The sequence below is a fragment of the Salvelinus fontinalis genome, chromosome 9, assembly GCF_029448725.1.
Source record: "Salvelinus fontinalis isolate EN_2023a chromosome 9, ASM2944872v1, whole genome shotgun sequence".
Lineage (NCBI taxonomy): Eukaryota > Metazoa > Chordata > Actinopteri > Salmoniformes > Salmonidae > Salvelinus > Salvelinus fontinalis.
In genome coordinates, this window is record NC_074673.1 from 11377642 (window position 1) to 11404408 (window position 26767).

At 42.3% G+C, this 26767-nt stretch overlaps 1 protein-coding gene across 5 annotated transcripts; it reads right to left on the reverse strand.

Annotated features, from left to right (window-relative positions):
* Positions 1 to 912: 912 nt before the first annotated feature.
* LOC129862063 (alpha-1,3-mannosyl-glycoprotein 4-beta-N-acetylglucosaminyltransferase C-like) lies at positions 913 to 26767 on the reverse strand. 5 transcript variants are annotated; one of them, XM_055933395.1, is made up of 8 exons: positions 26493 to 26767; positions 20004 to 20076; positions 18690 to 18766; positions 6038 to 6092; positions 5437 to 5572; positions 2606 to 2748; positions 2379 to 2526; positions 913 to 2264 (listed from the first exon to the last, which is right to left on the reverse strand). In XM_055933395.1, the coding sequence occupies exons 5-8, from the start codon at positions 5444 to 5446 to the stop codon at positions 1081 to 1083; spliced, it is 1485 nt and encodes a 494-aa protein (XP_055789370.1). In that variant the 5' UTR covers positions 5447 to 5572; positions 6038 to 6092; positions 18690 to 18766; positions 20004 to 20076; positions 26493 to 26767; the 3' UTR covers positions 913 to 1080. The 5 variants fall into 5 exon arrangements, with proteins under 5 accessions (XP_055789370.1, XP_055789367.1, XP_055789368.1 ...); XM_055933392.1 differs by lacking the exon at positions 18690 to 18766; XM_055933393.1 differs by having other exon boundaries at positions 5437 to 6092.

The following is a 26767-nucleotide window of genomic DNA, read 5'->3' on the forward strand; positions in this document are numbered from 1 at the left end:
GGACCAGTAGAGAGGACAATGCGTAGAGTCAAAGACCACAAGCTCTTTGAGACAGTGACGTACCTGTCAGATAAAATCATTCAACTGTTCACAGTGGCATGCCTGCTGGTCAACTACCAACATGAACAACTACCAACAATTAAAGTACCAAGGCACAGGAGGAAAGGAAGTGAGGGGGGAGTTGGTACTCTTGCTCTGTCTACTCCTCTCTGGCCAGATACTGTACTGCTGGAAGGGGTTTAGAAGAACCAGTAGGGGGCACTACTCTCCTCTCTTGGTCTAAGTAGAACACAATACTCCATAAATGATGCAGTTCTTCAAAGATATGTTCAACCAATGGAGGCTGGTGGGAGGAGCTATAGGAGGATGGGCTCATTGTAATGGCTGGAATGGAATAAATTAAATGGTATCAAATACATCAAACATATGGAAACCACACATTTGACTCTGTTCCATTTCTTCCATTCCAGCCATTCCACTGTGTTCAACCAATGCTCAGGAGCTTCACTAAGTTGTTGTTGTTGGTTGTTGTTTTTTTAGAGAAAATGTTTAATGTAATTCCAGGAAAAGAGGGCCACACATCACCCAATTCACCGAAGTCAATACTGTATGTGTAGAAAGCTCTACCTCATTCCTCAGAGTGATTTGGACTGTATCACAGCTCCTCTGAAGATGGGAAAAAACAAGAGTTTTGTTTTCCACTTGACAATGAAATAACACAGTAATCTTAAAACACACTTGTGTCATTATAATTGCTGCAACATTAAATACATGGCTGCTATATATCGGCTATTGAGAAAACATATGAAGAAAAGGCAATCACAGGTCATTCCTCTGGTTTATGAACGGTTTGTTATGATAGAGATGGTCTTTTCTGTAAAACTTTGATAAGTGCTCTTTTCGAAACGGAAACACATTTGTCTGCATTTTATTTTATAACAAAAATACAACGTTGACAACCCAAATAACTTTCAAATCCTCAAAAATGTACTGTATGTCAAATATAATGGATAATAAAATAAACCATAGAGCATCCAACATATAATCAATATAAATTAATAGGCACATTAATAAAAAACTTTAGTCTAAACGGTATGGTCCCTCGGTGTACCATTGACTGGGAGGTGTAGTCCACAGACTTATAGTCCTAATGATCAGCCATTCTTTCTGACTGGCAGTCACCACAATACGAACACACTCAATGTCAAAGGCAATCTTGTGGTCCACGTCATGAACCTCAATGTTGCCATATTTAAAGTCCCCTAACGTGATGTAGGAAGAACACTGCCTTCCTCTCTTTGTCCCCACCAGCTTCTCTCCTACTTCCAGAGCTCCATGGTGCAGGATATCGTTCTGACGATCGTACGTTCCTGTCATGATTTTTATCTTGCTGATTTGAGTTGGTTCGTGTAAGATAATGACAAAGAAGTCTCCGGTAGAGGGGTGTTTCCCCCAAAAGTATTCGTCCACACTGCTATAAGCCTTGGTGGCATCATAGTTTTCAAATACATGAATGTTTGTGTATAAGCTAGCAGGAGGGTTGTCAGGGATGTCAATGGAGTCTTCTTCAAAGTCATCATCCTTCAACTTGTTCTCTGCCCCTTTATATGAGGAATAGTAGCCCATGTGCTGGAACAAGGAGGGCTTGAAGCGGATCACGTCTTTCTGGGCAAGCAGGTCCCGGAAGTGAATGAGGAGCCAGTCACAGGGCATCTCCTGGTAGAACATGAGCAGGAAGTGAGCCAGGCGTGGCAGGTCTCTTGAGTGGTAGAGCTTCCCTATGTAGCCAAGCTTGGAGAACTCCAGCATCACCCAGTAGGAGCCTTCCCTGGAGGTGACCACCTTCTTCAGGGATGTCAGAAAGTTCCGTGAGCAGCGCACATCATCCTCCAACATCATGTAGAAATCAGAGAGGTTGGTGCAGAAGTTGAGGAGAAAGGCGTAGTCCACGTTCTGCTTGGAGCGGAATCGTACCCTGTCCTCTGGGTCATTGTAGTTCCTTTTCAGCCCATCCAGTGATGGGTAGTACTCCTCAGGGGCATGGATCACCAGGAGATGCCCAGCGATGATGTGGTGGGCAAACTTCCTGGAGATGTCCTGCACCAGGTTTTCACACCAGGCCAGGTCAAAGTCTGCCAGGTGGACCACCACCACAATCTCTTTCAGCTCCTCATAACTGGACTGGTCAAAAATAGATTTGATCGTCTCCATGAGGTAATTCCCTCTTTTTCTTTTCACGGATGACAATCCAATGGTTAGATATTCTGTAAACACAAACATTGATATGACTATATAAATAATAATAATAAAAAGACAAATCACTGACTTTCAGGATGAAATACATGTGTATCTACAAGTATATTAAAAGGTACATTTACTCTTTCGGGGTAGTGGGTTCCCAGCGAGGTAACGATAAGTGACGTTTATGGTTCCAGAGAAATTAGTGAGGTCTCTGAAGGTGTGAACATATCTCTCAGTGTTCGAAGGATGAATTGATGTCTCTCTCAGCGGTCTTTTACCCGCCTCCTAAAAAACGACAGCATTGTTACTCAAATGTAAAATACAAATATGACATCATAGGAAGGAAGATCCAGAGACAGCCTACCATCATGTATCCATCCTCCATGTAGAGATTGAAGAAGAGGAGACAGGTGATCAGGACCCCCAGGAAGGGGATGGTGGAGCGTTTACGGAAACACCTCATCTTGTCCAGGGACTTCCACACCAGCCTCATGATGGTGACAGTCACTGGGGGAAGAGAAACAACAACATTAAAACAGCCTAATCAGTTAAAGCAAAGGATATCATTGATGTGCACAGATTTCCTGTAGAGCTCACTGGAAGATTTTTATTTAATCCCCTAAACAAGTTGTTTGAACAAATTGGTCGTTTTCATTCGTAAAAACTGTCTGTGTGTGTAGGTTGATATTCATCCCCCAAAGTCAATCCAGTTTTGTTGAATGTACAGTATGTCTATGTGAGTGCGTACACAGAACTGCCTGTACCATGTGTTTTTTGATGTGCTTGTTTGAATTCAGCAGTGCATATATGCATATGTAAGGTATGTACAGCTCTGGAAAAAATTAAGAGACTACTGCAAAATTATCAGTTTCTCTGGTTTTACTGTTTATAGGTATGTGTTTGGGTAAAATTAACAGTTTTGTATTGTTCTATAAACTACTGACAACATTTCCCCCAAATTCCAAATAAAATATTGTCATTTAGAGCATTTATTTGCAGAAAATGACAACTGGTCAAAATAATTAAAAAAAATATGCAGTGTTGTCAGACCTCGAACAATGCAAAGAAAATAAGTTCATATTTATTTTTAAACAACAAAATACTAATGTTTTAACTTAGGAAGAATTCAGAAATCAATATTTGGTGGAATAACCCTGATTTTCAATTACAGCTTTCATGCATTTTGGCATACTCTCCACCAGTCTTTCACATTGATGTTGAGTGACTTTATACCACTCCTGGCGCAAAAATTCAAGCAGCTCGGCTTTGTTTAATGGCTTGTGACCATCCGTCTTCCTTTTGATCACATTCCAGAGGTTTTCAGTGGGGTTCAGGTCTGGAGATTGGGCTGGCCATGACAGGGTCTTGATCTGGTGGTCCTCCATCCACACCTTGACTGACCTGGCTGTGTGGCATGGAGCATTGTCCTGCTGGAAAAACCAATCCTCAGAGTTGGGGAACATTGTCAGAGCAGAAGGAAGGAAGTTTTCTTCCAGGACAACCTTGTACGTGGCTTGATTCATGCGTCCTTCACAAAGACAAATCTGCCTGATTCCAGCCTTGCTGAAGCACCCCCAGATCATCACCGATCCTCCACCAAATGTCACAGTGGTTACGAGACACTGTGGCTTGTAGGCCTCTCCAGGTTTTGCACGCACTGTGAAACTTGGCGGAGGATCGGTGATATGCATATGTAGACATGCAATGTATTGTGAGTGTGTGTATGTGTGTTGTGCATGTGTGGATGTGTGTGCGCTGAGACATACACACACTTGTACAGTGTGTTGTACGGCTCTCCATCTCCAGCCATTCCCAGTGGGCCTCTGGCAGAGCGCTAATCTGGGTCAAAGTGCAAACTTCTGAGAAGGGCCTGGGAGAGGCTCGTTTACAAATGAATCATTCCTCCCGTCCTCGTTACGCTCGCCACTGATGGAACCACAAAGCCTTTCATGTTTCCTTCTGATCTTAAAGGTAAATACTCAGAGAGCTTTCACTCTGGAAACAGCTTGGATCAAAAGCCTTATTCAATAGGAGCATATTGTTCCCCAATATAGGACAGAAGTGGGAGAGAGGTTGTGTACCTGGAAGTGTTGCTGAGAGACCTGCAGTATATTGGTAGAAATATGGGCTGTGCTATTGTAGGGTTGTCTGATTACAAATGAACATTTTCTGTAATGTACAGTTTAAACAGCCTCTGAGATGGATGGATGCTGACAGGAACAAATTGATCGTACTCTTCCCATTAAAAAAACATTATTGAAGAGGTGAATATATTCTTTACAGACAACTGCCAGCACACCAGCCGAGGTCCACCTTTGGCTCATTTCCTAACAATTTCCAAACTTTCTGTAAAATGAATATAAATATACATCGCTGTTTGAGTGAATCCATTTGCATCACAGAATGATAATGAAGAAAGTGCTTTCAAAAAAGCCAATTAATCTTATGTAAAACGGCTGCTCAATGCGGCTAATGAGATGCCATTTTAATAAGCGGGTGTGTTGTACAACAAAGCCATTTGGTAAACACTATTGTTCATTTGTTTGATGACAACATTCAGGTAACATGCAGCCTAGGCGCCAGTCTGTTTCTGCAACAGCCAACTTGTTGTTGCCTTGTCAAACATGGGGACCAGTGAGTCGAGTTTAAAGTTTTCCAAGCTTTGCACCGGCCTCTTCAAATATTCATGCCCAACACTGTATGTAGTCTTCAGCACATTAATGTGATGTTACAGTGGGGACTGAAGCACTGCAACCAGCCAGCCACAGAAGAGCTTCATTGGTCTTAAACCTACAATTTCATCAAATTCATCACTAAAAATACAAAATTATACTACAAATTACAGTCACATTTACCCTGTAAAAATGACAAGTAGCCACCATGTGACACCAATCTCTTCAGCCAGCCCAGTCAGCTACTTGATCTATGAGGCCCTTATTGAATGGATGATGACTGCTATTATCCATAGCCTTAAAATATGATATTCAACATATGATCATGGTGTACATAAAGCTACGCCATTTATTCACTCAGCTATTGCAGTACATAAATGGTCACATCTCTCGCCTTCCTAATGGCAGTGATGCTGAATATGGTTATGGTGTCATTGAGTGTCCTCTCACCCCCCCCCCCCCCCCCCCCCACTCCGGCTCAGTGCTGCTGGCCTGTGACGGACTGTGGAGTCCATTTTGTCACCTTGTTTCATTCTGTCTCAGATTGGAAATGCATGGAGGATTATTGCCTGGTGTTCAGGATGAGTGATGATGGGCACTGAGCCTGGCCTGGCCTGCTCTTTCGCTCCTCTTGTTTGTGTGGGGCTGTCAGAGCTCATCTGGAGGAAAGAGAAATCGATTATCTGGGTCATGGGTGTTAGTGGACATTTCAGTTTGTTTTATTGTGTCTCGGGGAAAACATTCATAACGTCACTAATAACAATGACTATTGAAACAACAAAGAAGAGGAAATAGGGAAGGAAGATGGTACTTCTTCCAAATGATATGGATATATCCATCAGACATGCACACAGGTATGAGGAGCTGGAAATGCAGCTGAGATTTGCTGGCCAATATGTATGTAGCCACAGGATTCTTTTAATTAAAACCTCTTAGATATAAGGTGTCCTTTCTGGTACCGGTTCCGACCATCATTTTCGCTTAAAAATCGACATGTAGATTGAAATGGCTTGCATTGAGCAAAAGCCCTGGTTCCCACGGACACAGTCACAGTCATTTTTCTGTACCTGTGTGAAGTAGTATGTGAAATCTGAAACCACTTGAAGCTGGGATGTCCCACCTACCATTTAATTCGCTCTTCCGACTGTCCATCAACTCTTGGCTCCTACAGCTCAGCCACTGACAAAGAATACCATCGTTACATCATAGCACATTCATTTAAAATAATTCATAGATTTTAAACAAAAAAACACTTTCTGTTTGTCATGAAAGGCGAGTTCCTAACGAGTTCAGGAAGCCAAGCTAGAGCTCTGTGAAACATTTTGACCTAAAGAGACTTAAATAATATACACATTTTCTCTAACACTAAACATACCAGTGGAGGCTCCTCTGAGGAGAAATGGGAGGACCATTCTCCTCAGTGAATTTATATATTGACATTTCGCCAAATAATTTACTAAAACACATTGTTTTGCAATGAAGGTCTACAGTAGCCTCAACAGCACTCTGTAGGGTAGAACCATGGTGTAGCCGGAGGACAGCTAGCTTCCATCCTCCTCTTGGTACATTGGCTTCAATACAAAACCTAGGAGGCTCTTGGTTCTCACCCCCTTCCATAGACTTACACAGTAATTATGACAAATTCCGGAGGACATCCTTCAACCTATCGAAGCTGTTGCAGCTTGAACTGACATGTTGTCCACCCAATCAAAGGACCAGAGAATGAATCTAGTACTGAAAGCATAGACTACAGCTAGCTAGCATTGCAGTGCAAAAAATGTGGTGAGTAGTTGACTCATAGAGAGAGTAAGACAATAGTTGAACAGTTTTCAGCAAATTGATTTCTTCAAGAATGAAGTAGAAGCAAGAGAAAGAGAGAGAGGGAGAGATTATTATGTTTTTTTTTCACTTTAACTTAACTTACAAACACCCGGCTCAAACAGACGGACGCTATGTTAGCTAGTTGGCTATGACTATCCAACACAACACTGGAACTCTTCCAAGTCAAGGTAAGCTTTTGGTTTTATTAATGTATTGCCACCGGGGCCCGCCAGTGTAACTGCTTAACTGCTTAACTGCTTACTGACTTTACACTAACGTTACTGCACGATTGTAGCGGGTTTACTAACGCATCAGTTCTATTAGCTATGTTGACTAGGACGTTACTTTAGCTGATATGGGGACAACGATGTACGCTGTGTGTAACGGTTAGGACATGGTTTGGCTTGGAAAGGTTATTTCGCCTGGTTACGTACAGCTGATGTGTTGTGCATTGAAGTCCACAAAAGAAGGGAAAAGGTGAGAGGAGGAGAGTACATATAGGCGAGAAGGAATACAACATGGCTGCTATGAAAGTGATCTGTGTTTACGTGTGATACGGGGTGTATTCATTCCACCAATTCTGTTGAAAAACACTTCTTAAACATGGGGCAAACGAAACAGGGATAAAAAATACCTGAATTTGTCCAATAGAAACTCTTGTTTGCAACAGCTGTCTGTCACCTCAAATGAGTCCTCAGCAGTTTATATTTTTAAAAATCATTTCTTTGAGTATGCAGCGTTGCTAGTTATTGTTTATAGCCGCCTCATAATAAATTATGACTATTTATTTAACCTTTATTTTAACTAGGGAAGTCAGTTAAGAACAAATTCTTAATTACAATGACGGTCTACCGGGGAACAATGGGTTAACTGCCTTGTTCAGGGGCAGAACGACATCTTCTTTTTTTTACCTTGTCAGCTCGGGGATTCGATGCAGTAACCTTTCGTTTACTGGCCCATCGCTTTAACCACTAGGCGTAGATTACATTTTCGTTTACATTTAGTTACATCATCTCTGTTTTTATCTCATGCTGTTCCACCTGAATGTTTCCAGTGCAACTGTTGATATTTGATGTCAGATGAACTGTCAGTTCCCAGGGCTGATCACTTGGTTACTCTACATTATTTTACAGATTGTCAAATCTAGAATCTAGAACTAGTGGACCAGTGGGTTCATCCAGACCCCTGTGTTTCTACACAGGGAGAGAGTTAGTGAACAGTGCAATTTATACTTGGACACAAACTGTTTGAATCAATGTTGTTTCAACGTAATGTGTCAAGTATTGTGATGTGGAATCTATGTAGAAAATACATTGGATTTGCAAAAATTGAAATTTCAACCACTTAATTATGTCATCACGGGAACCAATTTTCAACATAGACAAACCATGTATGAAATATGTTGAATTTGATCATACATACATCATAAATGGATTATTGCTGTAATTTGAAAGTTACATATCTTGAAAACGTCATTGCTGTCAAGCAGAACATGTTAGAACTATGGCAACAATGGACTACTGTAAAGAATCCCAAAAGATAGATTTGAGAGGAATTTTCCTTTAATAATGAATATGTTGGATTCATGTCTCCATTTCAACCAAAATCTAAGTTAAAGAATAGGACTAAATCAAATAACACTTTATTAAACGTGCATTTAAAGTTTGATTTGATGTCCTTTTCTTTAACTTAGATTTTTGGTTGAGATGGAGACGTGAATGCAACATATCAATTATACATTTGTAGACAAACTGGAATTGAAATCACACTAGGTCACTGGCACAAAATATACATCTCCTTCAAATGTTGATATTTTGTCGTGTTGACAACCAAACACAACTCAATATCACTTTGCAAATACAGTAAATAGCCTATTAACTTGTCAACAAGTTATCAAATTATATGTTGGATTCACATCTCCAACTAAACCAAAAATAAAAGTAAAAAAAATAAGATTAAGCCAGTGGCTCAGATGAAACTATCCAAGCATTAGATACAATGCATTCGGAAAGTATTCAGACCCCTTGACTTTTTCCACATTTTGTTACATTACAGCCTTATTCTAAAATTGATAAAATATTTTTTTTCTCCTCATCAATCTACGCACAATACTCCATAATTACAAAGCAAAAACAAGTTCTTAGAATTTTTTGAAAATGTATATAACCCCCCCCCCCCCCCCCCCCCGGAAATATCACATTTAGATAAGTATTCAGACCCTTTACTCAGTACTTTGTTGACGCAACTTTGGCAGCGATTACAGCCTCGAGTCTTCTTGGATATGACGCTACAAGCTTGGCACACCTTTATTTGTTGAGTTTCTCCCATTCTTATCTGCATATCCTCTCAAGCTATGTCAGGTTGCATTGGGATTGTCACTGCACAGCTATTTTTAGGTCTCTCCAGAGATGTTTGATCGGGTTCAAGTCCGGGCTCTGGCTGGGCCACTCGAGGACCTTCAGAGACTAGTCCCGAAGACACTCCTGCGTTGTCTTTGCTGTGTGCTTAGGGTTGTTGTCCTGTTGGAAGGTGGAACTTTGTCCTAGTCTGAGGTCCTGAGCATTCTGGAGTGGGTTTTCATCAAGGATCTCTCTGTACTTTGCTCCGTTCAGCTTTCCCCCGATCCAACTAGTCTCCCAATCCCTGCTGCTGAAAAACATCCCCACAGCATGACGCTGCCACCAACATGCTTCACCGTAGGGATGGTACCAGGTTTCCTCCAGGCGTTATGCTTGGCATTAAGGCTAAATAGTTCAATCTTGGTTTCATCAGACCAGAGAATCTTGTTTCTCATGGTCTGAGTCCTTTAGGTGCCTTTTGGCAAACTCCAAGCGGGCTGTCATGTGCCTTTTACTGAGGAGTGGCTTCCGTCTGGCTACTCTACCATAAAGGCCTGATTAGTCGAGTGCTGCAGAGATGGTTGTCCTTTTGGAAGTTTCTCACATCTCCACAGAGGAGCTCTGGAGCTCTGTCAGAGTGACCATTGGTTTCTTGGTCACCTTCCTAACCAAGGCCCTTCTCCACCGATTGCTCAGTTTGGCCAGGTGGCCAAGCTCTAGGAAAAATCTAGGTGGTTCCAAACTTCTTCCATTTAAGAATGATGGAGGCCACTGTGTTCTTGGGGACCTTCATTGCTGCAGAAATGTTTTGGTACCCTTCCCCAGATCTGTGCCTCGACACAATCCTGTTTCGGAGCTCTACGGACAATTCTTTCGACCTCATGGCTTGGTTTCTGCTCTGACATGCACTTTAAACTGTGGGTACTTATGTAAACAGATGTGTGCCTTTCCAGATCATGTCCAGTCAATTGAATTTACCACAGGTGGACTCCAATCAAGTTTTTGAAACATCTCAAGGATCATCAATGGAAATAGGATGCACCTGAGCTCAATTTCGAGACTCATAACAAAGGGTCTGAATACTTATGTAAACAAGGTATTTCTGTTTTTTATTTGTAATACATTTGCAAACATTTCTAAAAACCTGTTTTCACTTTTTCATTATGGGGTATTGTGAGTGGCGCAGAAGTCTAAAGCACTACATCTCAGTGCAAGAGGCGTCACTATAGTGCCTGGTTCGAATTCAGGCTGTATCACATCCGGCCGTGATTTGGAGTCCCATAGTGCGGCGCACAATTGACCAAGCGTCGTCCGGATTTGGCCGGAGTAGGCCGTCATTGTAAATAAGAATTTATTCTTAACTGACTTGCCTAGTTACATTTTTAAAAAGAAAGAAGAGGGGGGATGGAGAGAGACAACACTGTTATCTCTCCCCCCTCAGGGTGAAATAGATACTTATCAGGGCCAACCTCAAAAGGTACAGGGAGTAATTCATTTTTCCTTTAGTGGTATCATGTGGGAACAGCGTGTGTCTGATACACGTCAGTAGCATGTCTTAGGAACAGCCAGATAATGGGGGTGCATGGGGTTTAGTGAAGCGTGAGCTCCTCACACTTAACGTAACAAAATGTGGAAAAAGTTAAGAGGTCTGAATACTTTCAGAACGACCTGTACATCTCCTTTAAAATGTTGATATTTGGTTGCATAGTCAATGTATCACAATTCAATATGACTTTTGTAATACAGTAGATAGCCTTAACTTTAGACTATCTTACAAACGAATGTAACAACCTTAAAATGAGTAACTTATCCATGGCCACATCTTGAGGTTACTGTAACTATAAAGGTCTTATTATGTAATCATAGAAAGCATGCATGGTCAAGATAGCATGCAAAGGTCGCAGGTCTGTGGAGATCTTCACAATAGAAATATGTCAGAATCTACAACAGCATTGATCACTTGCACTATGCACTTGTAATGTAATCTCAACTGCCATCCAGGTCATTTGGTTCTGCTAGATGAAGCAGTGATAACACAATAACTTGCTGTATAAATACAAAACATCTGATATTGTATTCCCATTTGAATGTGGTTGTGCTTTTAGATGGTTGAAAACATAGTGATAAGACATTGGGAATTCAACAAACTTCTGGCGGTCTTTTTGACTGGGTGAATAAAGGTTGAAATCTGACTGTGTCAACCAAAAATGGCCCACATTTCTACAGTACGTTGAAATGACGTTAAAAAAAAGTGTTTACTCAATCGTTAATCTCGGCACCCAGAACAAAATTGCTCAATTGTTGATGTATTTGTCTCATGAATCATCCATTGGCCCAATACGCATCAATGGGAGGTGATTCGTATCTTGGCATGTGGGTGGGTACACTACTTACAACACATTTGACTGAGGTCATTGCTCAGTCTGGTCTCCAGCGTAGATATAATCAATTCCCTATTATTACATTATTCCAGTTGCTTGAGGCCCTGGGCCATCAGGCTGTGGAATATGATATTGCTGGAGACTTTCCCAGCGTGATGACTGTCTGTCAGCGTTGCACCAGGAGGAGGATTGGGAACTATCCAGCTAGTCTGAGTCCCATTTCCAATGACGAACAGCCCTCTTGTGACAAGTCAATAATGCCCTGAGGGACCATACTTGCCATGGATCATTCTGGAGACATGACAGTGTGTGTTGTTGCACAAATGCCAAGAAGAGAATAGGGGTGATATCAGACTGTGGGAAAATCTGTTATTTTGATTTTTCATTTGATTTCAAATTATTTTACGTGAGAGAATGGCTGTAGATACAACAGGGAAGAACATTATTAGGTAAGATATTATTACAGATGAAAATGACAACTTTTGCTAAGTCCATCACATTTACATTGTCAAATAAATGTCAAATAAAACCTGTATTCACAAGCCTATTTTCTTGTAAGCACCTCGCTTCCCTCCCGTATACTACCTTGTAGTAACATTCACTGGGCATGTTTTGTTAGTGTTTACAACCCAAAAAATACCAATAAAAATCACTACAGTCTTGAGGTTAACATTTCAGGAGATAGTAGGAGAAGATTCAATGATGCAGTATACAGGTCTCGATTAGATGTTGGTCTCCATAGTGACCACCAGAGTAATTGTAAGGTAGCATTAATAAGTGGGTCCTGCAGGGTTGATCTCAGTGGTACAGGTAAAGGGGGAAAAAACGATGCAATGACTGATGAACATCATTATATACAATTGTTTCCAACAGGCAGTGTTGATTAATCACACAGGGGGTGGTGACACCAGACCCAACGCCCTCTATTGGAGCTGGGTAGTGAGACTGCAGGGAGGCGCTGCTCTAGGACACAGTGACACAGTGGCTCAGCTGACAGGAGGGGTGCACATGTCATCTTTCCAGGAAACCTATGAACAGACAGAATGACAGGCTGAGGGATGTGAAGGGATGTAGTAGCAGAAGTATCTGAGTTGGGTTCAGGATCAGGGACAGGTTCAGGGACAGGATCAGGTTCAGGATTAGAGACAGGATCAGAGACAGGATCAGGGACAGGATCAGGTTCAGGATTAGAGACAGGATCAGGGACAGAATCAGGGACAGGATTAGAGACAGGATCAGGGACAGGATCAGGTTCAGGATTAGAGACAGGATCAGGGACATGATCAGGTTCAGGATTAGAGACAGGATCAGGGACAAGATCAGGTTCAGGATTAGAGACAGGATCAGGGACAGGATCAGGTTCAGGATTAGAGACAGGATCAGGGACATGATCAGGTTCAGGATTAGAGACAGGATCAGGGACAAGATCAGGTTCAGGATTAGAGACAGGATCAGGGACAGGATCAGGTTCAGGATTAGAGACAGGATCAGGGACAGGATCAGGTTCAGGATTAGAGACAGGATCAGGTTCAGGATTAGAGACAGGATCAGGTTCAGGATTAGAGACAGGATCAGGGACAGGGTCAGGTTCAGGATTAGAGACAGGATCAGGTTCAGGATTAGAGACAGGATCAGGGACAGGATTAGAGACAGGATCAGGGACAGGATCAGGGACAGGATCAGGTTTAGGATGTGTCAGGCAGCAGCAGTTATTGGTAGAATACTGATGAAGGGGTGATATTCCCCATACTACCCGTCTTGTATCCACAGAACTCGCACTGTCTGCTTTGCCGTCACAAACACAGTTTGGGTGGAACTAAGTGTGGAAAACCCAATAACCTTTTATCCTACTAGGATTACTTGCAGGAAAGGCTGCCAAATAGTTCTGTAGAGAATGATGAGGCAACCTAACGGCCAACTCTGCCAAAACGACACCAACAACTAACTGGCACTGAACAGCCAGACTCAATTAACCTGAGGCATTCTATCATGCCTAGCCTGTCTGTCTAGTTCCCAATCTGCTCCTCTGCAGGTCTGTCTGTATGACAGAGTAATGAGAGACCAGTACTACCACACAGATTTCCTCCAAGACCACTGGATTACTACTTCACTGCAGGCGTTTTAAAAGTCTACCCATGTTCTCACCAAATCAATTCTAATTGGTTTCTTTCGGTCGATAATTTGCTCATTGCTCTGCTATTTCAGTCTAAATGCAGCTCAATGCATCAATCTACAGGTTATGTGGTTAAATACAATTTCTAACAGTCGTATAACCTTGTAACAATGTGTGGAAAGTGTAAGGTGTTGTAAGTGAACAGGGCTGTGGTTGCCTATGTATGCCTCTTAAAAGGTTCACCCACGGGTTCACCACCAGATTCACCACCAGGTTCACCACCAGGTTCACCTACAAGTTCACCCACATGTTCATGCACAGGTTCACTGAGAGGTTCACTAACCGGTTCACCCACGGGTTCACCACCGGGTTCAACCACAAGTTCACCACCGGGTTCCACCACCAGGTTCACCCACAGGTTCACCCACAGGTTCACCCACTGGTTCATCCAAAGGTTCAACCACAGGTTCACCCACTGGTTCATCCATTGGTTCACCCACAGGTTCACCCGCAGGTTCACCCACAGGTTCCCCCACTGGTTCACCACCGGGTTCACCCACAGGTTCAAAACAGCATCACTCAAATTATTAAGAGCAACACTGAAGGTTCAGCTCTGGTACACCTGAGGCCAGATGGGAGTCCACAGACAGACAACAGGTAGACTGTCCAGGACATTTTTTTTCTTCTCATTTAGACATCACATCAGAACTGTGTCGTTCCCCAGACCTGGCATATAGGAGATGCAGCCTGTCTAGCATTCAAAAAGCTCAGTCAGTGATGATTTCAGAGAATGTGTGAATGAATGCTACGAGTCAGACGTATATACCTCCAGCTAAGACAAAGGTGCGATGTAGGAGATTGGCCACATAAGCAGAAAAGAGAAAGGTGCCATACATGTACTCGCTCCCAGTGATGTTGTGACAAGGGAATGTGTAATTTATGTGATAACGACTGTTTATGAGAGCGCTAAGCCAAGGCATTGATGGGCTCTGCGATGCTGGAGAGAGGCCAGACAATAAAGAGCAGTCAGGATCAGTAGAGCTGGTCTCCACTGACTCTCTGCATTCAGGATCAGTAGAGCTGGTCTCCATTGACTCTCTGCAGTCAGGATCAGTAGAGCTGGTCTCCACTGACTCTCTGCAGTCAGGATCAGTAGAGCTGGTCTCCATTGACTCTCTGCAGTCAGGATCAGTAGAGCTGGTCTCCATTGACTCTCTGCAGTCAGGATCAGTAGAGCTGGTCTCCACTGACTCTCTGCAGTCAGGATCAGTAGAGCTGGTCTCCATTGACTCTCTGCAGTCAGGATCAGTAGAGCTGGTCTCCACTGACTCTCTGCAGTCAGGATCAGTAGAGCTGGTCTCCACTGACTCTCTGCAGTCAGGATCAGTAGAGCTGGTCTCCACTGACTCTCTGCAGTCAGGATCAGTAGAGCTGGTCTCCACTGACTCTCTGCATTGTTGATGCTTCGCTCCTTGGGAGTCTCGCTACGTTATCAGAGATCATCAAAGACACTGTCAAGAAAATTTGAAGCTGGGGCTTCCAGAGGCTGAAACTGGGGCTTCCAGACGCTGCCTGCGACGCTAGACACATCTAAATGAGACACGCTTATTAATTCTTCAAAAGCCACCAAGCTTCCTTTTCCCCAAGACTGATTTTGGTACACTTAAAAAGTGTAGAAACTCGGTTTGTGTAAATTTGACTTGAAGTAAACCTGCGAGAGTGTTTTATGCTTATGGGGTCATAAATAACCTTGCACAATGCACATCTACGTACAGTGTGAAATCTAAAGTGTGAAATCTACATCCCAACTGTCTGAAACATCAAAGCTTTAGTTATCTTTATGATTGCAAAGTAGATAGACTCTTTAAACAAGAGAGAAGAAGCCAGTACTTCAAAATGCACATAATTTAATACCACCCGAAATTTAATTGGTGAATTAATTTGAACTTGAGAGGCTTTAATAATCGTCATGTCTCTCTCTCTCTCTCAGTTCTGTGGTGTGCTTCTATTCCCAGTAGTAGAGTTTCATCACAAGCTCAGGCCCAGTTTCAGCAGTGTCACTTACTTGACTGAGTCCATCAAGACTGTAGGCATAAGCTATTCTCTACTTCAGCTAGAAGAGCACTTTGGAAGGGAGGATGAAGATGCTGATAAGCTCTGGACCTCCCTCTCCACAGGAATATATAATGGTCTTCTCCTTACCTGGAGAGATGAGTGTATTTCTACCAGGGGCTGTTCCCTCTTACAAAGCCCATGAAGTCAGAGTGGTTTTTGAAAATGTCACACAAAAAAAGGGAAATGTTAAGCTCAATAACTTGAAAATAAAAATAATTTAATTTGGTGGCTGCCTGTATTTGTCCAATTTCACACATGCACAAGTGTGTATTAATGAACACGTGTGAATTGGAGAATTGGAATGACTCAACCTGACAAAGGAACTGAAACAGAGCTCATTCCAAACCGACAGGTCATTTATTCTACACTCCAATTCCCGACACTTGCACTAACTCAATTATCCCATTTTTGGTAAGTTAGTCTAGTCAGCTATCTAAACTTGTAGTAATCATGATCGAATTACTGACCGGACACACCAGGCACATGCCCAGGTGCCCTGACCTCCAGGGGGCCCCCATTGATTTAGTTAGTCTCACACAAATATCATATTAACATGGCAAAATGTGTAGAATTGCTGGAAATGATCTTAACTGCAAAAATATTTCTCCACCTTATGGCAAAATGTGTAGAATTGCAGCAAACTTGTTGTGAAATTAGTTATAAAATTGCAAACTCTAAAATCTGCTTAGGGCCCCAAAAATGCTAGGACACACACACTCACTCCCTCCCTCCTCACACCTCCTCTCTACTCCATGCCTGGAGCCAGACTCTTGTGTTGTCTACCTCAGAGAAGCTGGTACTTGGCATAAAGAAGAGGCTCCAGTGGATTGTGTGCTCCGCCTGCCAATGGGCTCTTTTGATCAGCCGCCAGGTGATGACAGGTGATGAGAGGTGATGACAGACAGGTGATAATCTCTCCATCCCTTTCTATCTTATTCCCTTTCTATTTGTTTTTGTATTCTGTATTATCTCTCTTTTATTCTCTCTCTCTCTCCTATTCAATTCAATTCAAAGGGTTTTATTGGCATGGCAAACACATGTTTACATTGCCAAAGTAAGTGAAATAGATCATAAACAAAAGTGAAATAAACAAAAAATGAACAGTACACATTACATTCATAAGTTACAAAGGAATAGGAGTCTCAAATGTCAAATTATGGCTATATACAGTGTTATAATGATGTGCAAACATCCCCCCACTTCCTCTCTCTGTCTCCCTGATCTGGAATGTGAGTACACAGGCTTTGGTTCCTGTTGTCTGTCCTGTAGGAAGAACAGCTGTTTGCATGAATCTTTAATGCACATTGTTTATTCGCCCACATCAGTGTTTCTCCATTCTAGCAGATGTATATCTGTATCCCCTCATTCTCACTTTAAACAGCTTCAAGAGCTGGTTATTCATAGTGCTCAAATCTGTATCAGTCATCGTTTTTCTATTCTATGGCGATTCCTCAAATTGAACTTGATCATTAAAATGTTTTAAAAGCTTTTCAACAACTTGCCAGTGGTAGTAAGATTAAGAATAACAATCTCCTCAAGATATCACAATCACATCTGCATTTACCTGAAGTGTGAGACTATTAGTGGCTTTTGTTTGTCCATAAATATAATAGGGAAAAGGGGATACCTAGTCAGTTGTATAGGGAAAAGGGGATACCTAGTCAGTTGTATAGGGAAAAGGGGATACCTAGTCAGTTGTATAGGGAAAAGGGGACACCTAGTCAGTTGTATAGGGAAAAGGGGATACCTAGTCAGTTGTATAGGGAAAAGGGGATACCTAGTCAGTTGTATAGGGAAAAGGGGATACCTAGTCAGTTGTATAGGGAAAGGGGGAAACCTAGTCAGTTGTATAGGGAAAAGGGGATACCTACTCAGTTGTATAGGGAAAAGGGGACACCTAGTCAGTTGTATAGGGAAAAGGGGACACCTAGTCAGTTGTATAGGGAAAGGGGGATACCTAGTCAGTTGTATAGGGAAAGGGGGATACCTAGTCAGTTGTATAGGGAAAGGGGGATACCTAGTCAGTTGTATAGGGAAAGGGGGATACCTAGTCAGTTGTATAGGGAAAGGGGGATACCTAGTCAGTTGTATAGGGAAAGGGGGATACCTAGTCAGTTGTATAGGGAAAGGGGGATACTAGTCAGTTGTATAGGGAAAAGGGGATACCTAGTCAGTTGTATAGGGAAAGGGGGATACTAGTCAGTTGTATAGGGAAAGGGGGATACCTAGTCAGTTGTATAGGGAAAGGGGGATACCTAGTCAGTTGTACAACTGAATGCATTCAACTGAAATCTGTCTTCCACATTTAACCAAACGCCTCTGAATCAAAGAGTTGCGGTGGGCTGCCTTAATCCACATCCACGTGGGTTAACTGCCTTGCTCAGGGGCAGAACGACAGATTTTTCCCCTTGTCAGCTCGCTCAACGCTCTAACCACTAGGCTACCAGTCAAACATATTTATTTCGCCACATGATGGGGCTGTGTGCTTAACCCTGTGTTGTTGCCTGCAGCAAGTCAACATATAGCCTGATGGTATAGGGATGCCTCACTGCACTGAGATGCTCTCGTACATAGAGCAAATTAGTTGACTTTCCTTTGGGATGTAGTTCAGTGGATTTTTCAAAGACTACTTGGTATAGTCTTATTACTACTGTGTAAGTGTGTGTCTGGTGTTGAAAGGACTTCTCTGCTAACCGGCCAGTGATCCTTCCAGGCAAAATGACTTAAGCCATCCCAGGCTCATTACGGCAAATCTCCAAAAGCATAGATGGAAATAAAAATGTTCTTATGACTTTAGAAGAGGCTTATTACTGAAGAAATCAATCCAAAATGCATTCATGGCATTTAGGCATGTATCAGAAGACATAGCTGCTTGCTAAAGTCAATTTACTTTGTGGGTTGTAGGAGAGCCTAGGCTGGCGTCATAGATGGATACATTAATGGCTCTGTCATTAGTTGTGGCGGACTGTGAAAACAAGAACAATGATCAACAACATAACTTCATTACCTTGGTGTTTTCAAAAATCACAAGTTTTGCATGCCTCATTCCAGAGATTCTGGGGTCTTCACAGGGAAGTGAATGGGCTGAGGGTGAAGGAGAAAGAGTAAACCAGAGAGAGGGAAAAGGAGAAAGAGGGTGGTCCACAAGGCCCATCTCATTATTCAGAGAGACACTCGATGCCACAGGAAAAAGCGCACTTCATTGTTTTTGTCAAACTCCGTCCGGCTTAATGGCGTGTTCAGTTCTTAGGGCCTCAGCTAGTGGAGATATTAAGGATGGTGTGGCTGGGCCAGACGTAAAGAGAGAGAGACAATCTGATCACCTCACCCTGTTTCATACACAGTGCTGCCTGACCTCAACACACTATTCTGATATTAACTCACAGTCATGGTCATACGACTGATATGTTGTCTTTGCTCACAGCTCTAAGTATAAATGTTACTAAATGACTTCATTAAAAAGCCATTACCAGGGACTTTATGTAATGGATTTTGGCCAAAACAAAAAGGGAAATGTGGACTAAAATAGATATATACTGGTAATGACATTAGGAAGACACTCTTTAACCACATGTCTGATACATACATACAGTAGAACATTTCAACCCACACATATTACGGTAATATCACACACTTAAAAATACAGTGACGCTCAGGCTAATCCTTAAGCTGTTGTTTGTTTCCACAAAGTGAAAGGCCACTACAGATTTCTTGAACACACTACCGTCTCTGCCACCCCTAAGTGAAATAGATTGGCTTGTAACTCTGGATGCTACTTCTCATGCTCACAAAGGGATTTTTTGTATTTTACCCCCTTTTCTCCCCAATTTCGTGATATCCAATTAGGATCTTGTCTCATGGCTGCAACTCCCCAACGGGCTCAGGAGAGGTGAAGGTCGAGTCATTCGTCCTCCGAAACATGACCTGCCAAACCGCACTTGTTAACACCTGCCCGCTTAACCCGGAAGCCAGCCGCCCCAATGTGTCAGAGGACCTGACGACCAAAATCAGCCGCAGGCGACAAGGAGACGCTAGAGCGCCTTGTGCCAAGTACCCCCCCCCCCCCCCCCCCCCCCCCCGGCCAAGCCCTCCCCTAACCCGGACAACACTGGGTCAATTGTGCGCCACCCTGTGGGACTCCCGGTCACGGCCGGTTGTGACACAGCCTGGGATTGAACCCGGGTCTGTAGTGACACCTCAAGCTGCGCCACTCGGAAGGCCCCCGTTAATAGGATCTGTGTCTTCAGAGCTTACAGAGTGAAGCACAAAGTCAGATCCTATTGAAATAAAATGAGTGAAGAATCCACCAAGAGGCTCTTACTTTGTCAGCTTCTCCTTTGTGCCAATATGTGTGACCCGCTGGCCGCTTTTTCACAGATCAAACAGTCACGCATCTGAAAAATAAAAAGACAAACATAGACGTTAGCCTTAAAGCCATAGACACATTTCAGACACATTTTCAGCTGGTATCTATCAAATCAAATCAAATCTGATTGGTTAGCAGATGTTAATGCGAGGGTAGCGAAATGCTTGTGCTTCTAGTTCCAACAGTGCAGTAATATTTACCAAGTAATCTAACAATTCCCCAAAAACTACCTAATACACACAAATCTTAAGGGATGGAATAAGAATATGTACATATAAATATATATATGAGCGTATCTATATACTGTATATTGGTAGGGAAGGAGGAATGTGTTATTTTCCATTAGACTAACTGGGTGATACACAGATACTGGGCACCTGTTCAACTTGTTCAACCTGAGGCCTTCCAGCCCTACTCCCCAGTTGAAGGTTTTTAGAATGTCATTTGTGCCTAATGGCCACACTCATTAGTGGCATCTCAAAAACATTGTGGTCATTACCGAAACACATTTACAGTGTGACTTCAACCATCAATCACCCTTCATTCCATGGCAGTTGGTTGGCAAAATATAATTAATGCAAAGCCGGAATGTCCTAATAAAATCTGTAAAGCGCTATCCTACACGATCCTTGCGATCCTTGCTATCCTTACGCGATCCTTGCTATCCTTACGCGATCCTTGCTATCCTTACGCGATCCTTGCTATCCTTACGCGATCCTTGTTTGTTATCCTTACGCGATCCTTGCTATCCTTACACAATCCTTGTTATCCTCACACGATCCTTGTTATCCTTACACGATCCTTGCTATCCTCACACGATCCTTGCTATCCTCACACGATCCTTGTTATCCTCACACGATCCTTGTTATCCTTACACGATCCTTGCTATCCTCACACGATCCTTGCTATCCTCACACGATCCTTGTTATCATCACACGATCCTTGTTATCCTTACACGATCCTTGCTATCCTCACACGATCCTTGCTATCCTCACACGATCCTTGCTATCCTCACACGATCCTTGCTATCCTCACACGATCCTTGCTATCCTTACACGATCCTTGTTTGAGAGTTGAACATGCAGGAATAACCAAAATGGACCAGATAAGAAGGTAACAGGTGAGTGAGTACACATAAGGCACCTTTCATAACACCTTTCTGACACTATTTCTGACATCTTTTTGAGTGTTGCAGTATCATTCACAACAACCTTCATAACAACTATCTCCATCAGTATTCCATTTTCCAGTGAGCTTGTTTTGACTAGGGATAATTGTAGTCAATGTAGCGAGAAACCTGGTTTGAGGGAAACATCCATCATTGATGCAGAACAGGCTCCTACACTCCTACATGCTGACCACAATGCCCGCGTCGCATGCACGAGCATTGCAAAATACATTTACACATATATGTTATTCAACCATTGCACCCACATTACTCGCGCACATCAATGAGCGTCTGCGTAGCCACGCGCTAAAATAGAACTTCGTTTTATTTGTGATGCTTGGCGTGCTGCAAGTCCCACCTCTCCCATCTCCTCATTGGTTTTTAGTATCATATACCCATGTGGGTGATTGAAAGATGAACTGAGGTCCACACTCCAGTCCAGTTGGTGGTGGGTAATGCACCTTAAAGTTGGTTGTCAACCACCATATAAAGTCCAAAGAAGAACAAGAAGCCACAAGGAGGAGAGATTACTAGAAACAAACTCAGTTTACCCCTTAATCTGTGGATTATTTTTTTAACATTTGTTTTATTTCACCGTTATTTAATCAGGTAGGCTAGTTGAGAACAAGTTCTCATTTACAACTGTGACCTGGCCAAGATAAAGCAAAGCAGTGCGACACAAACAACACAGAGTTGCACATGGAATAAACAAACATACAGTCAATAACACAATAGAAAAAAACATTGTTGGAGTAGAGGACATTCAGGTGCATTTCAGGTAAATATGTTGTTATACCAGGACAAATTAGCTAGCAACAGCAAGCTAGCTAACTAAATTACTATAAATGTTTAATGTTTTTTTGACTGTGTCCTGATCGCGTCTGGTGTGGGTGGACAAAATCAACATGCGTGCAAGCAGTGTGGTCAGCATGTTAGAAAAAAGGGTTTCAAAGGGGTTCTTCGGCTGTCCCCATAGGAGAACCCTTTTGGTTCGAGGTAGAACCCTTTTTGGTTCAAGGTAGACAGCCGGAAGAACCCTTTAATTCTTAAAGGCCTTTTAGGGTGGGGGGGGGGGGGGGGGGGGTGCTCTCGAGCGGCTAGATGTTCTTTACCATTTGGCCATCAGATTTGCCACCAATGCTCCTCATAGAACACGTCACTGCACTCTATACTCCTCTGTAAACTGGTCATCTCTGGATACCCGTCGCAAGACCCACTGGTTGATGCTTATTTATAAAACCCTCTTAAGCCTCACTCCCCCCTATCTGAGATATCTATTGCAACCCTCATCCTCCACATACAATGCCCGTTCTGCCAGTCACATTCTGTTAAAGGTCCTCAAAGCACACACTTCCCTGGGTTGCTCCTCTTTTCAATTCGCTTTAGCTAGCGACTGGAACAAGCTGAAAAAATACTCAAACTGGACAGTTATATCTCCATCTCTTCATTCAAAGACTCAATCATGGACACTTACTGACAGTTGTGGATGCTTTGTGCAATGTATTGTTGTCTTTACCTTCTTGACCTTTGTGCTGTTGACTGTGCCCAATAATGTTTGTACCATGTTTTGTGCTGCTACCATGTTGTGTTGCTACCATGTTGTTATTATGTTGTGTTGCTACCATGCTGTGTTGTCATGTGTTGCTGCCTTGCTATGTTGTTGTTTTAGATCTCTCTTTATGTAGTGTTGTGTGTGTCTCTTGTTGTGATGTGTGTTTTGTCCTATATTTATATTGTATTTATTGTTTTAATCCCAGGCCCCCGCCCCCGCAGGAGGCCTTTTGCCTTTTGGTAGGCTGTCATTGTAAATAAGAATTTGTTCTTAACTGACTTGCCTAGTTAAATAAATGTTAAATACAAATAAATAAATAGGCACACAATGAATAACACATTCATGAATGTCAAAAAAAGAGTGTCAAAAAAGGGAATCATAAGGTTTGGAAGTGTCTGTCTTAAATCTAGGAGATATAAGAAAGCTCAGGAAATATATATCTTTACACATATTTAACCCCTTATTTTTGTTAGCACAAAACAACCTCCATACTTCCATTCATTTGTATGGGTTACCTTTAGATGAAGGTTTAATATCTGTATATATCTCCATACTTCCATTCATTTCTATGGGTTTTGGGTGATGAATTTTAAATGGGGATTTTTTTATTATGTTACTTAGATCGATGCACCGGTGCGTCAATAGACTCTAGGGGGTTCTAGATTTGGTTGGCACTTTTAAAACATCACGTGAAAACAAAATTGCTCAAGTATAGAATAAAGTTCTGTTATATTATGTTCCGTTCTATTTCATTCTATTCTACAGATTTTCCACATCACCTAGAATGCATTTGACTCTGTACCGGTACGCCCTGTATATACAGCCTCCCTATTGTTATTTTACTGATGCTCTTTAAGTATTTCTTACTTTTATTTCTTACTTAAAAAAAAAGGTATTTTCTTAAAACTGCATTGCTGGTTGAGGGTTTGTAAGTAAACATTTCACTGTAAGGTCTACCTGTTGTATTCAGCGCATGTGACAAATACACTTTGATTTGATGTCTTTAAGGAAGAAGCATGGAACACTATGGGGTCAACAGTTACCTCTGATCATGAATATATCTGTGAAAGATAACATCAGCAATGGCAGCTTTGATATAGCTGTTTGACCATGGGAAGTCACACATCTTCTGGTGTGTTTGGGAGAGCTTAACGTGTGAACCAAATAGGACCCAATCTTAACTTGACATCCACAATCACAGCAAATTTGCGGATTTAAAAAAATCTTGGTGTTGAGGCACTTACACACTCACTTGGTGAAGGCTACAGGATGGCAAGCCATCTGTCACTAACAAACACAGTCATGGGTGGTACTGGTTCCTCTAAAATTCACTCGAAAAGCACCCTCGGAAATAAATGTGCAAATAAGGCTTTACACCCTACAGTGTTAAAACAACCACTAAAAATGAGTTACTGTAAAATCACAGGTGTTAATTCCTAAACACTAAGAAAGTGCAACATCATCAGCTCCAATAAGGTGTTAATTTAAGTTGGAATTTGCAACACCCATGGTGTAGGGACCCAACACACTTGGGGTGTTAGTTTATCAACACCGAATAGTGTTATTTTAACACTATTTTGGTGGTTCACAGACACACACTAAAAAGTGTTAAATGTGACACTGTGGGTCTTAAAATTCTGATCTCAAATTTGCTGTGCACCTAATTATAACTTTTGCGAAATCTTCAATTGACATCAACACATGACAGAATCTTTTTCCCATCTCCTCTACAGATAACTGCCTCTCAGATATGAGATTTTTCAGTGTCACTTTCTCAGATGATCTGACAGGTCCACCTCAGTGCTAGAATAGCTACCCACATAGCACCCATCCAGCCTGGTCACTGTCTCATTACACCCCACACAGATCAACAAAGAAAAAGGTGGCATAACTATTGATTTCTAAAGTCAATATTTCAGTCAATGTTTCAACAGGTCTGCCCCTGACCAGAGTCAGTCAATACACTCCTGTTACGATGCAACTCCAGCCCAGCTTTCGTGGTGAGACTGATAGAAAGGGAACAATAAAAGAGATAAGCTACATTTGCAATAAGAGCCACAGTTGATAAGTATCCAGTGGCCAGACATGAAAATAGCCCGGGTACATCCTTTACCCAAACAAGTTTGCGTCTCAAATGGCACCATATTTCCTACAAATTCTTATTTACAATTACGGCCTACCCTGGCCAAACCTTAACCCGGACGACACTGGCCCAGGGACTCCCATAGGCCGGTTGTGATACAGCCTGGAATCAAACCAGGGTCTGTAGTGATGCTTCTAGCATTAAGATGCAGTGTCTTAGACCGCTGTGCCACTCAGGAGCCCCCAGGACTGATAGGCCTCTGTTCAAAAGTAGTGCACTACATAGGGAATAGTTTGGCATTTGGGGACGCACACCAAAACATTATGGACAGCGGTTTCACTGTCTGACTGACTGTATATCCAATCTGTGATTAATGTACTTTTAAATTTTAAAAGTGATGCTATAGAAGTTTTGTATAATTTCAGCCAGTAGTTTTGAAAGTAACGCTTACGAGACAAAATGGATCCCCAAAAGTAGTGCACAATTGTGTACAACGTCATCCATTTCGTTTGATATATCCTGCCAAATGTTGTATTTATTTTGTATCCTGAAATGTGGATGATATGTTATGAATTCCAATTTGTACAATATGTTACAAATTTGTAAGTGCTTACGATCCTGATCAATCTCTTAAAGGGCTCCCTAAATTATTGTCTAGCACCAGAAAGAGAATATATACTGTGTTCTATTCTATCTTAGTCTATGCTGCTTCGACATTGCTCGTCCAAATATTTATATATTCTTAACTCCATTCCTTTACTTAAATACTTGTGTGTATTGTTGTGAAATTGTTAGATATTACTTGTTAGATATTACTGCACTGTTGGAGCTAGAAACACAAGCATTTCACTACACCTGCAATAACATCTGTTAAACATGTGTACGTGACCAATTCAATTTGATTTGATATAGAGATAGCTGCAAGTGAATCCCAAATTTCCCCCTATTTCCTACGTAGTGCACTACTTTAGACCAGAGCCAATTCTTCCCTTTTGGTCAAAAGTAGTGCACTATATAGGGAATAGGGTGCCATTTTTCTAACTCCTCAGTTAGTACCGGGAGGTGTAGGGGGTCACCAACATAAGTATCAACTGGTTTGGCACGTTCTAACACGATGTGCTTAGTGGAAGCCGCTCAAATCTGTGCAGTCTGACAGGGAGGAGAACACACCATCTAGGACACAACATAGGATACCATTAGATGACGCTATTATAGGTGGAGCCAGCCACAAACACCCTGGCTGACAGAGGTGAGAGCAGTAGTGCATCATCTCAGTGTAATCTGGCGGGGAGATGAGAGCAGGTTATTCCCACATCGCTGAGAGGAAGAGGATTTGTGTCACCAGCAAAGCCATGATAAAACCCGGGACACAGCGCCATCACTCAGGATAAAGCGGTCTCAGTTAGAGAAAAGTGGGTTTTACAATGGAGCAGTAGTTCAATGTTCAATGGAACCAACACATACCCATTACAGCACAAAATGAAGAGGTAATAACATGGTAATAGTATGGTAAAAGTTATAGTTACCGACAGACAGACACACACAGAGAGCGAGAGAGAGAGATAGAAATAGCAGCATTACAGCACAGAATAGAAGAGCAGAATCTGCTTCAATAGCCCATGCAGCGACAGGCATGCTTACCTGCCTGCTGTACGTCTCCTGTTGTCAGTGTGAGGAGCGTGAGGGAGTTCTGCCGATGCTCTGTGCTGCACGCTGTCACCAGTCTAAATAATCTCCATGACTCACACAAGAGCAGATCATTGGCTCTCAGAACAGTGCAGTAAACACTTATCATAACGCTGGCTACTAGCCTCTCTCTCTGTCTCTCTGTGTCCATTCCGCTCTCTCTCTCTCTGATCTCCACCTCTCTTTTTCAGCCCGCTTCCTACCTCCCTGCCCCTCTCCCTGACTCCCCT

Coding starts and splice junctions, on each gene's coding strand:
- LOC129862063 (XM_055933392.1), bottom strand. Junction 2,527..2,605: donor TGGAGGATGGATACATGATG/GTAGGCTGTCTC, acceptor GTCGTTTTTTAG/GAGGCGGGTAAAAGACCGCT. Junction 2,265..2,378: donor GAACCCACTACCCCGAAAGA/GTAAATGTACCT, acceptor TTGTGTTTACAG/AATATCTAACCATTGGATTG.